We start from the raw sequence: 15999 nt of genomic DNA, 5'->3' as shown, positions 1-15999 counted from the left end.
TACTGGAGTGGCAAACATGTTTAATATCTGAATCTGGACGGTGATATTACGGGTGCTAGTATGTAAAAACTAACCATGCTGTGTAAGTTATACCTCAACTTAAAAAAAAACAGTGTTCATTAAACACGATGGAAGCGAAGTTGGAGTGTCACTCCGGATCAAGACCATAGCTATCAAGTGTCTGATGTAACATTGTGTGTACTTAGGCTCAGAGCCTAAGGAAGTCCAACACGGCCAGGCCGAGCACTGATAAACTACAACCTCCAGCATACTTTGCTCCCTCCCCCGTGAGCCGTTTACCCAGAGCGAGGCTAAGAAAGCGGAAATCTCCGGGTGGAGGATGGGAGCTGCGCACGCGCAGAAGCGCTCACGGTCCCCACGCCCTCCTCCCCCGCCCCACTTCCTCGGGCGTCGCAGGTTGTATCGCGTGAGGGCCGCAGCCAAAGGGGAGGCGGAAGTGACGGCCGGTTCGCAGCCCCTGGCAGCTGCTGCGAGGGTGAAGCCAGAGTGGACTGCCTTTCTGGAGCAGTTAGTTCTTCACTTCTCAAGTGTCACCGAGAGCTCAGGTGAGGTAGAGGATGGTGTGAAAAAAACCGACCACCACCTCCCGGTGCTGATGGACACTTCACCACTCAACATCCGGCCAGGGCGGGGGAGGGGCGCGGCCCAGACGTCGGAGTCAGAGAGGCGGAGGCGGCTTTCGCGCATGCGCCCCGGGAGGGGTTGAAGACGGGGCCACCTAAACTCTGCCTTGGTCTGTCCCTGTGGGGGTCAGGGAATGGCGAGGATGCTCGGAAGATGCCTCGGGTGCAGTTAAGGTTGTTTTGGCGGGTGCATGTAGGGGAGTCAAGGAAACGGTTAGCTAATTTGAGGACAAGCCCCGTCCCACTGTCCCCGGTGAACTGTGAAAAGGAAGAATCAGGTTTGTGATTTGAATGAAAAGTTATCGGGATCGCTACGCCATCTCCTTTCCCCTTTGTGAATGCGGTGACTACCATCACCTGTCCCCAGAACGGCTCTTGTTATTCGCTTCTGTTCCCAATTATCCCAGAATTAAATTGAGTTCATCTCATAAAACTCCAGGGGTCAGCATCCACTATACCTCTAGTAAGAACAGGTTCTGACATGTAAGTCAGTGTCTCAGTAACCAATTTTCTGCCTCATCCGGCTCCAGCCCTAAGGGAAACAGTCTAACTGACATTTTTCTTTGGAGATAGGAAGTGTGGAATTATTTTATAATATTTGAAATACAATTCTTTGAAAATGTATAGCATTTATAAGGAGCTTACAGTTTGGTTTTTTAAACTCAAATACTTTTGAAGCTTAAGGAAATTTGAACAGAAAGTAGGCACATGTTCATTCAAAATTAAATATTTTTTTGAGCACCTGCTGTGTTCCAAGCACTGCTAGCTCTGGGGATACAAAGATGAAATCAGGTGTGCTTTTCAACTGCTTTTCCTGTGAAGCAAAAAGAATCGAAAGTGAAGTTTGCAAGATGACTACTTTTCAGTTCAGCAGTTGTAGAGGGTTTGTGTGGGCCAGGCTATATGTCAAGCCCTCAACTGGGTCAGTGAGTCCACAGTTTATTTTTTTTTTAAGGTTCTTCAGTAGTATTTGCAACTGTGCCGTAGTTAATTGAAATGCAACAGCTTCCTGCTTTCATAAGCAAATTATAAATTATATTTCTGTAGTAATAACCCAGGGGTACACATAAAATTTCCATCTGATTGTTGCTGACAGAAAATACTACATCTTATAAAATGTGTAATTGAGATAGAGCTTCCTTTCCTATCTGAATTAGGTTCTGTTTTTAAACTATGTTACATAAAGGACTGATGAGAAAATCAGTATTTTTAACATTTAGAGGGTTACTGTTTTACATCAAAGTTAAGAACACTGTCCATAGATCCATACCAGTATGAGTCTTTGTAACATCAGAGATTTTGTTAGTCATAGAGAACAGCAGTGAAAACTAAAGTTTAGGGAACACCAGGCACTGTTCTTTACAATTGTAATGCACTTTCTCAGGAGTTAAATGAAAATCATTTAGGTAGAGACCTTGAAAAATACATTTTTGGCTCAACGCTCTTCTGTATTGAAGCAAAGTTTGTTTTGTAGATGTATGTGTAAAACCTCACTACAGCTAAACTTCAGTATTATTCAGTCATTTCTGCTTTATTTCTCTTCTGGTTTAAAAAAATACTGTTAATATATGTCATTAGATAGAACTCCAACTACCCATTTCTCTCTTGGTCTTAAAGACTTGTCTTTGCTTTATTGTAATGAAACACAAACTAAATCAGAAGCACCTAAACTTTGCTCTAAGTAATCTTTGAGTGGTATGACTTTAACCTATTGAAAATTCAGTTTTAAAACATTTCGGTAAGGGACGTCTGGGTGGCTCAGTTGGATTCTTGATTTCAGCTCAGGTCATGATATCAGGGTGGTGAGATTTAGCCCCGCATCGGGCTCCTCACTGAGTGTGGAGCCTGCTTAAGATTCTCCCTCTCCCCCACTCTCTCTGCCTCCTTAAAAAAAAATAAAACATTTAATTAAAAATTCCTAAGTGTAATATGAAATGCTTACTTGTCAGCAGAACACTTTGTGGAGTACAAATTATATACTTGCTAGAATTTTTGTAAACGAGAGAGGAAACTTTACTTTTTTTCTTTTTCCCCAACTTTGCAAACTTTCTCCCTAGCACCAAGGCTGAACTGTACCATTTAGAAGAATGGAAGCTAATGCATCTGTTGACATGTTTTCAAAAGTCCTGGAAAATCAGTTGCTTCAAACTACCAAATTAGTAGAAGAACATTTGGATTCTGAAATTCAGAAACTGGATCAGATGGATGAGGATGAATTGGAACGCCTCAAAGAAAAGAGACTTGAGGCACTAAGGAAAGCTCAACAGCAGAAACAAGTAACCTCTCTGCCCTGCTTTCTGAAATTACTTTAACAGTATGCTCCTAACAACTTATATATACGTGTGCTGAAGTAGTTACATTTCAGTCCTTATTTTTAGGGTTGTTTTTGTTTTTTACTGCAGAGTACTCTCCCTGTTAAAAATTTGCTGGGAAAAAAAAATTAGTTTTAAAGACATATTAAAAATTAGCCTGCTCAGTATGTTAATCTACAGTCAAGTAAAAGAAATGTGCCCTAGATCATTTTTGAGCTCATATTTGTTGGTTGAGAAGGGAGGGGACTAGGAAGAGCACTGGGAGTCAGTGGTTTCTCTTTTAGGTAAATGTAAAGCCGGTTATAATTTAGCTGTGATCAGTGTAAGTGAGATGAGAGCTGTAAGGCAATTTACATTGAAGAAATTATTTCAGGCATTTCCAATGTAACAATTACATGGCTTATTTATTCAAAAGAATGTATGCTGGGTCACAGAGAAGGGTGGCCACAGCTCTGTCCTTGTTGGTCTCTTAGAGTGTGAAGTGTGGAACAGACTTGTAGACTCTGATCAAAACCAGTTGGGTTAAATTCTGTAAATATAATTTTGTTTAAAAATGTTTTCATTGCTTTTTGTCACATTGGAATAGGTTATTACCAATCTGGTTCCTCTTCATTTGGCTGTGAACAAAACGTGAGCTTTAACTTTTCTAAAGAAACAGGGAGTTTTGTCTGTGCTGCTGTAGCATCTCTTTGATAATGTTTTTACTCCCAGTGTTTATAAGAATTGCTACAAAAAAGAAAGAATCTTTGATAATGTGACTCTTTATTTTTATAGGTTGAGTTTTCTAAAATAGGGTGTGTGTGTGTGTGTGTGTGTATACACACACACACACACATACGTATCTGGTTTTGAAGCCAGGAGACTTTATTATATTGCTAATAATTATCTAAGGTATGTATGATGAGATTCTGCTATGAACTCCTATTTCACAATCACAGTTAAGTAACATTACTAATTGCTAATAGTTCAACTAAAAAAAGTTGTCATAACTGGGGTGTTTTCGTAGAAAGACTGAATCTAACTGATTTTCAGTAAGGAACATACATAATGGCTTAAGTGAAACTGTCAGCAGTTAAAAAACAATAGTCTGAATATTTATCATTAAAAACCTGAGTCCTGCAGCCTTTAAGGATTTTTTTAAATTAATTTTTTAGTTAATTTAAATTAATTTAAATGAATTTGTCATAGAATAACTGAGAGCGTGTTATTTTAGAGTTTTCACTGCATTTTAATAGATCTTTTTTATTAAAATGTTTTTTAAAGAAGTAGACAAGACGCTTTAATGGTTTTATATATAGTCTTTTTGAAAGATTGGTATAGATTGCATAGTAATTTTGATTTGCTGATCTATGGGGGTATCAGGAAATCAGTATATGCAGTGACATAAGCACTTAATAGGCCCACGCGAATCACCATTCCTCAGTCAACTGAGGTACCGTCTTCCTGTTATGGCAGCTAGTGACAGGACTTGGTAGTAAGCAGAAGGACAGGTGAGAAATAGGAAGAGCGCATCCAGAGGCTTGGGTGAGAGCCACTAAGTGAGAGCTAGATGCTGCCCAGCTGCCAGGCCTTGGGTAGACTCAGCCTGCAGTGTGATCTTTGCCCATCCTGCTTGATTCCATTCAGCAGATGCCCGGTGGAGCACGTACTCTGCAAGAAACTGTACTAAGAGCAACGGGGTGTGCTGAGTGTCTTGGGAGAGGCTCCAAGTGTTAGTGGAGGTTCAGAGTAGGCTTGCCTCCCTCTTAGGAACTTGGAAAGGTTCAAGTCTTCCACCTGTTGTTTAAACATATGAGAATTAATAAGAGCTTTTTAAAAAACAAATATTCTTTTTTAAGGGCAGTGTTATTGGTAAGTCAAGAAAAGTGGTGAAATGTTCCATGCCAGTAAGAAATTGTATTTGAGAGTTTAAATTGTGTATAGAAGCTTGACCAAAAAAATGTCGCATAAAGAGAAAACACCAGGGCCTCCTGCTGAGTGTCAGCTCAGCATAAGCCAATGTGAAATGGATACCAAAACTATTAATACAGTCTGTGTTAGCTTAAGTCCAGAGGAAGAAAGGAGATGGCACTCCTGCCCCTTTCTCAGTGGACCGCTTCTGGGGGGCTGCATTCAGACATCTGCCACTTTTTAAAAGGACGAGGAGGAATTAGTCTCTGTTCAGAGGAGGATAATCAGAAAGTAAGAAATGTAGAGATCATTTCATTTGAGAAACAGCCAAAAGAAAATGAAGGAAGAGGTAGAGAAGAAAGGACATAAGTGAGATAGGCTATCTGAAGGGCTGACATGTGAAAGACATTAGAACTTTTCTCTCTAATCTTAGGTCCAAGCTGAGATCCACAGACCAAAGTTATGGATATATTGCAGTTCAGTGTAAGAAGACCTTTCAGAAAATTAGTATACATTCAACTGCTTTGTAAGCACCTGTGCTAGACACTATTGTAGATATTTTCTTATTGATAGTCTTACTTTCACAACTTGGTGAGATAGTTGCTTTGTGATCTCCACTTTACAAATGAGGAAATGGAGACTCAGAAAGGTTATTAGAATTCTTAGCCTAATAACTGGTAGAATGATTATTCAAGCCCATGCCTTCTGCCTGTAAGCCCAGTGTTCCTTTTTATTTAAACGAGCTGCCTGATAAAGGAAGCAAGCTTCCAGTTGAGATGATGAGCCTTTCCTGTAGCAGGAAGCTTGAGAAACTGAAAGGTCTGTCAGACACGGTTGATAAGGGTTGATACATTGGGTTGAGTAGTGGGATTAGATGACCTGTGGGATCGGTATTGTTTCTGGACATATGTGAATTTTTTCTTCCTAGGATACCTCCCATTGGTGGCCAGTATAGAAGCGGTTTCTGCCTCTCTAAGCAAACAGGGCTCTTGAGCTGCAAAGCTGCAGTCACCACCCCTACAAAGACTGAGTAACTTTATCTCAGGAGCATAATTTTTCAAGGTTTTGTGTTAACTTGGACCTAATGCTTCTGATTTTAGTAGTTTGAGTACAGAGAAATTAAATGGATATTTACATTTTAAGTCTCTTGAAGTCTAAATTTTTGTTTTTGAAGTTCTAAGAAAACATATGTGTGAAGTTACCAAGACAGATGATTCTCTTCAACACAGTTTGCACTGACACTAGAGACCTAGGAAAGTAAATCACTAAGAGGAATTGATGTCTCTACAAGATAAAATCAACTTCATTACAGAATATTATAGCGATTTAGACCCAAAATGTAAAGTGGTACTGAAAGATATTTCAAGTGTGTAATATTTCCCTTTTCTCCAAATTAGGAATGGCTTTCAAAAGGACATGGGGAATACAGAGAAATCCCTAGTGAGAGAGACTTTTTTCAAGAAGTCAAGGAGAGTAAAAAAGTGGTTTGCCATTTCTACAGAGACTCCACATTCAGGTAACTTTGTTTCCCTCAGTAACTTGTTTAAAATGATGAGATCTTTGAGTAGAGATACAATAACATAATAGGAAAATTAAAAATTAGAGGAACTACTTGTAAGTTTCTTTGTACTTCTGTAAAAGTCACCATTAAAGTTAAATAATTGTTATTTTGAAGATAACTAAAAAACCTGTTGCATAAAAAAGTATAAATGAACGTTATTGAAAATTACTGTTATTTCCATAGAACTCGCTATTTTCTGAATTATATTTTCACTAGGTAACTTTAAAAATATCTAAGAGACGTACACGTAAATTTTTTTTTTGTCAACACAACAAGAATTATTTCTTTTTTTGGTACTATTATGATATAGGCACAATGTTGGGTGTGGGGGGCCAACACCTTGAATACCAGCTTTGAATTCACTCACTCCTTCCCAGCCAGCAACTCATGAGGAGACAAGGGTTGACCAAGCCTTTCACTAGAAGCATCGTTGGGAGTGCCAGCCTTGGCTGGAAGGAGAGGAAAGTGATTTCTTTTGAACAGCCCAGATCTGCAAGCCTCTCTACAGAGGCAGGGTCCTTGTAAAATAAAAATACTCCTAGAAAAGGTTACATCTTAACTTAAGCCTTTCTTTTAACCCGCAAATTTGATTGGTTGCCAACTTTTAAAAATTGAGAGATACAATTTTTTTTTAAATCCAGATTTTAGATGTTTTAAAAAATCAAATAACTTAATAGCAGATCTAGAAGTCAGTAGGAAGGCAGTTTGCTAATACTGAATAGCAGCCGCCTCCCTCAGACAGACACACACTCCAGTGTGGAGTCTCCATCATTCACTGCTGTCTCAGCCCTGCCCTCTTCTCCCATTTCCATAGCCTGCTCGGCCCTTGTCTTAAACGCACCACCCAGTAACTTGGTTATTAATTAACATCTGAACCTGGGACTTACTGATTAAGGTAATAAAAATGAAAGAAAATGTTGAAATGGTGAAATCTCCTGTAAGGGAAAATGTGGGAAGGGAGTAGAAAAGAAAGGGTATCAGAGAAACCGTCTGTCACCATGGTACTCAGCCCTTTACCATGGGCACACATTTCTCAAGTTGCCAGACTCTGACATACATGATGGGGTGATATATTAATATCATATAAGACTCTACGGTTGATCTCATTTGATGTTTATTAGATGTTTTTGCCCACTAGATTGTTTTGTGAAAGCAGAGAGTTTGCCTGTACCGTGGTTCACCATGCTCCCAGCTTCCTACCCCTAGAGCAGCAATGGCTGATACATAGGTACTCAGTAAATATATTTGATGGTTGTATAAACAGTGCAACACCAGGAATACTTACCTTCAAGCAAAAATGAAAAATCAAGAGGCGCCTGGCTGGCTCAGCCAGTAAAAACATCTGACTCTTGATCTCGAGGTCTTGAGTTCAGCCCCATGTTGGGTATAGAGATTGCTTAAAAAATAGAAAAAAAGAAAAAAACAAATCATTAGAAAATTTTATGGGTAGATCTAGTAGATATCAGAGTTCTTGGTCATAGTAGACTGGATACTTCATGTATAAAATCCTGGAACATTCACAGTGACCCTTTGAGGTAAGTAGGTAGGTATAATTCCCATGCTTCATGCTTGGAGACCAAGACTTGGAGAGATTAAATGACTCACTTAATGTCACTCATCTACTAAATGACAGAAGAGGATTCAAACTCAGGATTTAAGCCTAAGCTGTTCTAACTACATCGTGACTGCTGCTTCTGGGCTTTTAAAAAAATGAATTAATAAATGGTACAATCATAGATTTACTTAAAATAGGTTCCATATAACTGCAGTAAAACGATGGAGTTGACTTACCTACAAGTTTTCAAGAACATATTTCTCACATAATGGTTCATTTATTATTTGTTTTGAGCTTCATTCAGGAACCATTTATCTACTTGTTCTCTCCTTCCATTTTTCACTACAATCTCATTGCTATACTACATGGGTGATACGTGAAAAGATACCTTCAGCAGTAGAGTGATGAGGCATCAAGATTACCAGGAACTTGCTGGACCCAGTCCTAATTCAGGAATAACTACACCAAGAAGTGTGCAGAAAGCCTACAAGTAACAACTGTGAAACATTTGGTATCTTCATCATCTAAAGCAGTAGTTATCAAACTTTATGGGGCATGAGAATCACCTGCATGTTTCCCAGCTCCACTCCCAGAGAATTTTGGTTCATCCTTGTATTTTAAAAGCTGACTTTAATGACCACCTGTGATTAAGAACTGCTGCTCAAAAAGATGATAACAGTAGTCTGTTTCAGGAATGCTGGAGGACTGACCAGTTTAAAATACATTTTAACTTTCAGAAAATGTCATTTCCATCTTTCTTTTCGATAGAAAGTGGCTTAATAAAAGTTACTACTGGTATTTTTCATTTCTTTGGAACCATATGACCATATTTGTAGCTCTTACCCTATACTTCTTAATGGTAGTTGCACAGAAGAGTTCCTTCTTGGTGACACCATTCAGTCTTAATGACTTCCAAATATGGCACTGTGTGTACATTTCTAATTCTGAAAAGTCTCTTCTGAGTTCTATCAAGTCAGATTTGTCACCCTTCAAGCACCGTATGAGACACCAGGAAACATGCATAAGAGAAATGACAGTTTTTTGTTCTTACCATGAACATGACAACTTTGTGAACCACTTGTGACTGAAAGCGTATATTTAGTATTTTGTTTTTTATAAGTATCATTAGGACACATCTGACTTTCTAGGATACTGGATTATTTTTCTGCCTCTCATAATCCATTAACTAACCTATGAAATGAAATGAAGTCATCCAACACAAGCATGGGCTGGCTGCCAAATTACGAGACTCAAGCAGAAGAACTATAAAATTAGATACACCTTTATGATACTTATTTTTTAAATGAAAAATCTGTTCTAGTTTTTTATTTTCTATGTGCTGTTATTTACAGGTGTAAAATATTAGACCGACATTTGGTGCTATTGTCTAAGAAACATCTTGAGACCAAATTTCTGAAGCTGAATGTGGAAAAAGCACCTTTCCTTTGTGAGAGACTGCGTATCAAAGTCATTCCCACACTAGCACTGGTCAAAGATGGAAAAACACAAGATTACATTGTTGGATTTACTGACCTAGGAAATACAGATGACTTCACCACAGAAACTTTAGAATGGAGGCTGGGTTGTTCCGATATTCTCAATTACAGGTAATTTTTAGCAAAACAATTGATTTTAATTCCAAATCCAGTTGATATTTTTAGAGAAGTTTTTTTATGTTAGCATTCATTTTATGGAGCTAAGTAAGATCTGGCTGTGATGTAGAAAATATTTCACAAATGAAAAACATATTTCCTAAAGCGTACATTATTAGCATGATCTTAGAACAAAATCAGAGTTACAGATAAAATTGAGTCTTGTTGGAGTACACCTAACTATAGAAGTTTTCATCCTAACAGATCCTGTTGAATCTAATTTTCTGTTAGTCTGGAAACTCAAAATGACACTTCAGAATCGACTCTTCCCTGATTTAAACCAGATTACTCAAGTTGATAATGACTTATTTGTGAACATCAGATTTTTAATGTAGCTATTCCTGTCTTGTAGAATCTGATGAAAGGTATAATCTCATTTCTGTGATCAGCTTAGATTACTTATTGTGGAGACAGTCTCAATTTGAAAACAATCTAAAATCCAACTTCCATTTTTCATTCATCTCCTTGTCTACTTCGCCAATAGTTTATCTGGTTCCACAAATCAGAACCTATCATCTTGCCTTCTTTGCCTGTTTTTGATTTGCAAAATTAACAGATAAAATTATGTGATCATTCTATAGTCATAGTGCTTTTCAATAAGTAGAAAGTTCTCTTTTCCCTGTCCCTTTTCCTCTGAATCTCCCCTATATATGCCTAAATTATCCCTACATTGTAGAAATTGACTTTGGAGTTTTAGGTTTTTACTTTCTTAATAATAAATGAAATACTAATATTTATTAAATGTATTTTGAAATGATTTCAAACTTTAAACAAGTTGGAAGCTAATACAAAGAATTCTCTTATGTGTTTCACCCATATCTCTCAATTCTAAACATTTTACATTTGCTTTATCATTCTTTTTCTGAATACATACTTTTTTTTTCAAAACCATTTGAGTGGAAGTTGGAGATGTGTTGTCCCTTTACTCCTAAATATTTCCTTGGGTATTTTCCAACAATGAGGACTTTTCTTATGTAACCAGAGTACAATTATTAAGACAGGAAATGTTATATAATTTACAGACCTTATTCAAATTCTACCACTGTCCAAATAATGTTCTGCATACTAAAATGTTGCATGTAGTTACTGTGTATTTTTAGTTTCCATTCATCTGTGACAGCTTGTCTTATTTTTCAATACGTGGACATTTTTGAAGAGTGCAGGCTAGTTATTTTGTAGAGCATTCCTCAGTTTGGGTTTGTCTAATGTTTCAGGATTAAGTTTGGACTGTGCATTTTCTCACAGATACATGATGGAAGTGATGTCATATTCTTCCTTCTCAGAGTAGCACAATGGGGTATAGGGTGTTCTGTCTCATTTCTGGTGGTGATAACTGAGCACTGGTTAACAAGTTGTCTACCAAGCCAAATAGTGATTTAAGAAGAACTTTTCCATATCACACATTAATTAACTTTTTCATTTATTTATATTAGAATGGGCAATGGCTTATCTTATCCAGTGGGTTATAGTTGGTTACTAATATTATTTATTTTGAAGCCCAAATTGCCCCAGATTTGGCCAGTGAGAGCCCCTCTCAAGCAGGCTTGTATGTCCTTTTCACGTGTCCCCATAGTTCTTTAAGCACTTTCTTTCTGGTGCAGATGAGAGGTCTTAGAGGGACTCTCCCTAGAATTGACTATTTCTCCAAGGCACTGTGGTTCCTCTCAATGGCAAATGATATTTCAAAACCAGAATCTAGGTGCCAGGAATCTGCCTAGATATTTTTGAAAGAAGAAAATGTCTCAGTTATTTCTCAGGCATCACTGAAAAATTTCATACCAATTCCAGGTTAATGCTAATGAATTCCATGAGTTTTTTTGATGTTTGTCTAAACATTGAAAGATGTGAAACAAGGGGCGCCTGGGTGGCACAGCGGTTAAGCGTCTGCCTTCGGCTCAGGGCGTGATCCTGGCGTTATGGCATCGAGCCCCACATCGGGCTCTTCCGCTATGAGCCTGCTTCTTCCTCTCCCACTCCCCCTGCTTGTGTTCCCTCTCTCGCTGGTTGTCTCTCTGTCACATAAGTAAATAAAATCTTAAAAAAAAAAAAAACAAGGCAGAATGGGGTCTCATATTCAAGAAATTCTGAAAAATAAAATATTTCTTGTATTCTGAGTTTGCACACTTTGATCATACAAAGATATCAGTATGCTCTCCGGTTCCAGGCTAGCCCACAGAGCCCTTTGAACACATGATGTGTGTCAAAGCAGAGCAAGTTTATAATCAAGAGAGTAAAAAATATGCCTGTGGAACTTAAGAGCAACTATGGATGAAACATGTCTTTATCTTGATGCTGATGCAACGAAAAATCGGGCTTAATGAAGGAGGAATGAGGAAGTAGATGGAAATGTGAGGGCTGCTGGAAGCTGGAAAGCTAAGCTAAGTGTGGCTTTGGTGTCCTCATGGGTAACATGGAGCTGCTATCCCCCTTGAAAGGACTGTTGTGTGAATTCCACGTGATGATGTGTGGGGAGTGCTTGGCACACATCAGGGAATACATTAATGTTAATAGTAAGGCCAAAAATTTAATTTCCAAGGGGAATAGGGTTCTTAAGAGAATATTTACATTTGCTAATCGCCATATTCTTCTCCCAATTTCATTTACTTACTCATTCAACAAATGTTGACTACCTACTGTTCGAGCACTTGAATACAGTAGCAGTAGTTTTCATGTTAGCAGAGTGGAATAGAAATGAACTCAGCAATCCTCTGAGGTGGGTAACTATTGTGTCACCTTCATTTTGCAGGTGATGACCTTGAGGGCGTGGATTCCCTTTCGCAAGGTCATCAAAATGCAGGGGACAGAGCAGTGGTCTTGAACACTTTGTCAGTCCACCCTTTTAGCATTTTTTCAAAGTAAGGGAATTTCAGGTCTTTTTAGTGACTCAAAGTGACCATCACTGCCCACCGATTATTGTGTAGTCACATGGTGATGCTCGGCCCCAGCCAGCCCTGAGCTATGATAATGGGTGGTGATCCTGCTGCCAGCTGTCATTTCGCACAGATCTAGAGTGCTTCCAAACTGCTGCTGGGGGCTCTTACTGGGGAAACTGGATAGCTAAACTATTGAAACTGCTGAGATTTTGAGATGCAATCTAAACAAACTCCTGTCTACCTCAAGTGCCCTCCCAATCCGGATGTGACACCGTTCTCCTCTAGAAGGCAAAGTGCCATCAGTTTCCACAGGGAATTCTAACTATCGACCTGTGTGTTTCAGCTGTCTTGAGGTTGCTCTAAGGCTGACAAATGCCTGAGCTATCACTGCCTCATTCATAATTAGGCTAAACTAGAATACAAATCCTCAAGAAAGATCAAGATCTAAAAAGAATACTTTAATGTTTATAGGAGCATTACAACAATAGTCAAATTATGGAAAGAACAAATATCCATCAACTGATGAATGTATAAAGATGTGGGTGTGTATATATATGTACATATATAATGGAATATTAGCCATCAAAGCGAATGAGTCTTGCCATTTGCAACAATGTGGATGGAACTAGAGTGTATTATGCTAAGCGAAATCAGAGAAAAACAAATACTGTACGATTTTACTCATATGTGGAATTTAAAAGGCAAAACAGTGAACATGGGAAAAAGGAAAAAAAAAAAAGAGAGGCAAACCATGAGAAATTCGCAATGATAGAGAACAAACAGGGTTGCTGGAGGGGGAGGTGCAGGGAATAGACTAAATGGGTGATGGGTATTAAGGAGGCAATTGTGATGAGCACTGGGTATTATACCTGCAGTCTTTTTGTCTCTAGAAATATATTTTAAAAATTTCTAAGTACTTTGCATACTCTCATTTAATCCTCACCCGCAGAGATGATAAATGAAAAATATAGGCACAGAGAGGTTAGTAATTTGATTACGGTTGCATAGCTTTTAAAGGGTTGTTAGGATTTGGACTCGAGGTCTGTTCCTGTTCTTAAAGAAAAGGAGTAGCAACATCTTGCTTATAAATTGTAGTTCATTCTTATTTAATTATTTCCCAAAGAAGTGGGAAAGGCACTTTTCTAGGTGAGGAAAACAAGACAGGGGGTTTAGTAACTTGTCAGGGGGTATGTCTAGTAAAGTGTATTCTGAACCAGCCGATGAACCTGGTACATTGGCCGTTCTTTGTTCTTTCCTTGACCCTGTCAGACTTACCCAACTGTGAAATCTCTGGGAATGTCTGACAGTGGGGGAGCGAGGCTCTGAGTAAGGGAGATACGAATTCAGTACTCCTCAAGGGTCTCTCAAGACCAAGGCAATAACCTGCGGGATAATTGAATTGCATGCACGGCACAAATCTGCAAGGCTAAGATGCTGACACACATTTGCATTGATTTTGAGTTTCTTTTTATTAATTACAAAGGCTCATGGTGGGTTAATTTACTGTGTGTGAATTCAGGCCAGAGAGACAGTTGAGTAGCCGGTGGATGTGTCCCGGAGCTGGGAGGGTCTCGCCGTTTACCTGTGGCCAGCGCGAAGGCCGGGGCGCTGTGCTGCACCGGGCGCGGCTGCGGCGCCGCCCTCGCACCCGACCCATCACAACGGCCACCAACCCGCATGGGCAGTGGATGACACGGACCCCTCGCGGGCGCCGGCCGTGCGGTACCAGCCCGAGGTCGAGGGCGGCGGCCAAGCGCCAGCACTGCGTGGCCGCACATGGAGTGCCAGCAGCCCTCGTTGTTGCAGGAACAGGGCGCCCAGGTGCGGCGTCCGACGGTCGCTAGGCACCAACACAGCCCCGTACATATCCCGGAGTGGCCCCGAGGCTCGAATGAGCCGTCGTCGCAGGTGGTCAAGGTGCTGGCGCATGTAGCGCCGCTTGGCCAGCGCGATGGGGCCGACCGCGCCGGACACCCCGCCAGCACGTGCGCAGGGCTCGCCGCCCGATGTGCATGTCCACCACCGACAGCGCCGGCGTCCCCGGGTCGTGCAGTGGCGGCGAGGCACAGCCAGCGCCTTCTCCATCGCCTGTCGGGAACGCTACCACCAACCTGAGGTGCGTGTTTGGAGCCTCTAAAACACACGCCTACTCCCACCGGAAAAGGGCAGGACGTGCGGCCCACCTCCAGGCGGGCCTCGAGTCAAGACCGAGAAGGGCGAGGGGGCGGGGCTTCGGGGTGGTCACCTGGGTTACCAGGAGGCGGAGCCGCAAGAAACCGGCTTCTTGGCCCAGTGTCCGAGCGCTGCAGCCGGGACGGCTGATGCCGGAGCTTATCTTTAAAAAAAAAAAAAGTGTGAAACAGGATCATACCAGCCATAACAGGCTGTAAAAAAATAGATCATTTTCCTGTGTCATTCTTAGAATGAATAGGATCTAATCCAAGTTCAGCATATCAGGAGAGGTAGAAAAACTTTCATTTCCTTCTATGCTTTCAGTCAGAAATTCTGTTAGTATATCTTGTGAAATGTCAGTAATTAATGATAAAATAAAACCTTGATCAAAAACATTTAGTAATACAAATTAGGGCTTAAAACTCTTAACCATCAGTATGAATAATACACGTCTTCCTTGACACCAGCATTTTAAAGAAAACTTTATTCCATAGGTTAGGAAGAAAAGAGATTTTTTTTTTGCAGGTTAGCATACCAGCTGTACTAAATCATAAAGAATAAATGCTTTTCAAATTTGCTTTATTTTTAGTGGAAATTTAATGGAGCCACCATTTCAGAGCCAAAAGAAATTTGGAACAAACTTCACAAAGCTGGAAAAGAAAACTATCCGAGGGAAGAAATATGATTCAGACTCTGATGATGATTAGAAATTAGTTACAATTCTTTGTAAATTGTCTTTTTATTTCTGCTTACTTCGGAATTAGATGTGTTTTCTAAATCCCGTTGGTTTTGATACATTGGTCACCTAATGGTCACGTTCTAGAGTTTTGTAGTTTCATCACATTGAAAGACATCTTCAGTATTTTCTGTGTGGCACTCGTGTTTAAGTTGAGGAAAACTTCTGAGGTCTTAAATTATCCAGCAAGGGCCTGGATTCTCTATTTTTGAGATTGATTTTATCACAATATAATTCTTATGTCTTTATACCATTCACAGTTGTGCTTTTAATCTACTGGATTGGAAATAGGAATTCAGCAAACTGTTCCAGGACTAATTCTTACACAGCATTATTTACTTTATACAACAGGTCAAACAACATTTACTGGTGTAATGGACTCACTTGTAAATGAATTATAAACAGTCTTTACTTCTGGAATATATTTAACTATTAAAGAACTGCCTATTTATTCTGTAGGCTGTGTGTTGATGATGAATCAACTGTTGGCAGCAGAAAGCTTTTTCAGGTTTTGAGCATACTGCCTTATTTAAAGGGTTCTGATCGCTTGTATTTTAAGACATGCATTAAAAAAATAATCAGGAAGGGACACCTGGGTGGCTCA

The 15999-nt window shown here is 39.7% G+C and overlaps 1 protein-coding gene across 1 annotated transcript; it reads left to right on the top strand.

The window, feature by feature from the left end:
* The first annotated feature begins 399 nt into the window (after positions 1-399).
* TXNDC9 (thioredoxin domain containing 9) lies at positions 400-15999 on the top strand. The gene is made up of 5 exons (XM_008699768.2): positions 400-566; positions 2702-2920; positions 6244-6362; positions 9315-9569; positions 15249-15999. The coding sequence occupies exons 2-5, from the start codon at positions 2732-2734 to the stop codon at positions 15364-15366; spliced, it is 681 nt and encodes a 226-aa protein (XP_008697990.1). The 5' UTR covers positions 400-566; positions 2702-2731; the 3' UTR covers positions 15367-15999.

The sequence above is a fragment of the Ursus maritimus genome, unplaced genomic scaffold, assembly GCF_017311325.1.
Source record: "Ursus maritimus isolate PB19 unplaced genomic scaffold, ASM1731132v1 scaffold_6, whole genome shotgun sequence".
In the NCBI taxonomy this organism is placed as follows: Eukaryota; Metazoa; Chordata; class Mammalia; order Carnivora; family Ursidae; genus Ursus; species Ursus maritimus.
The sequence above is the reverse complement of the archived record's forward strand: the minus strand, read 5'-3'. Positions and strand labels throughout refer to the sequence as shown.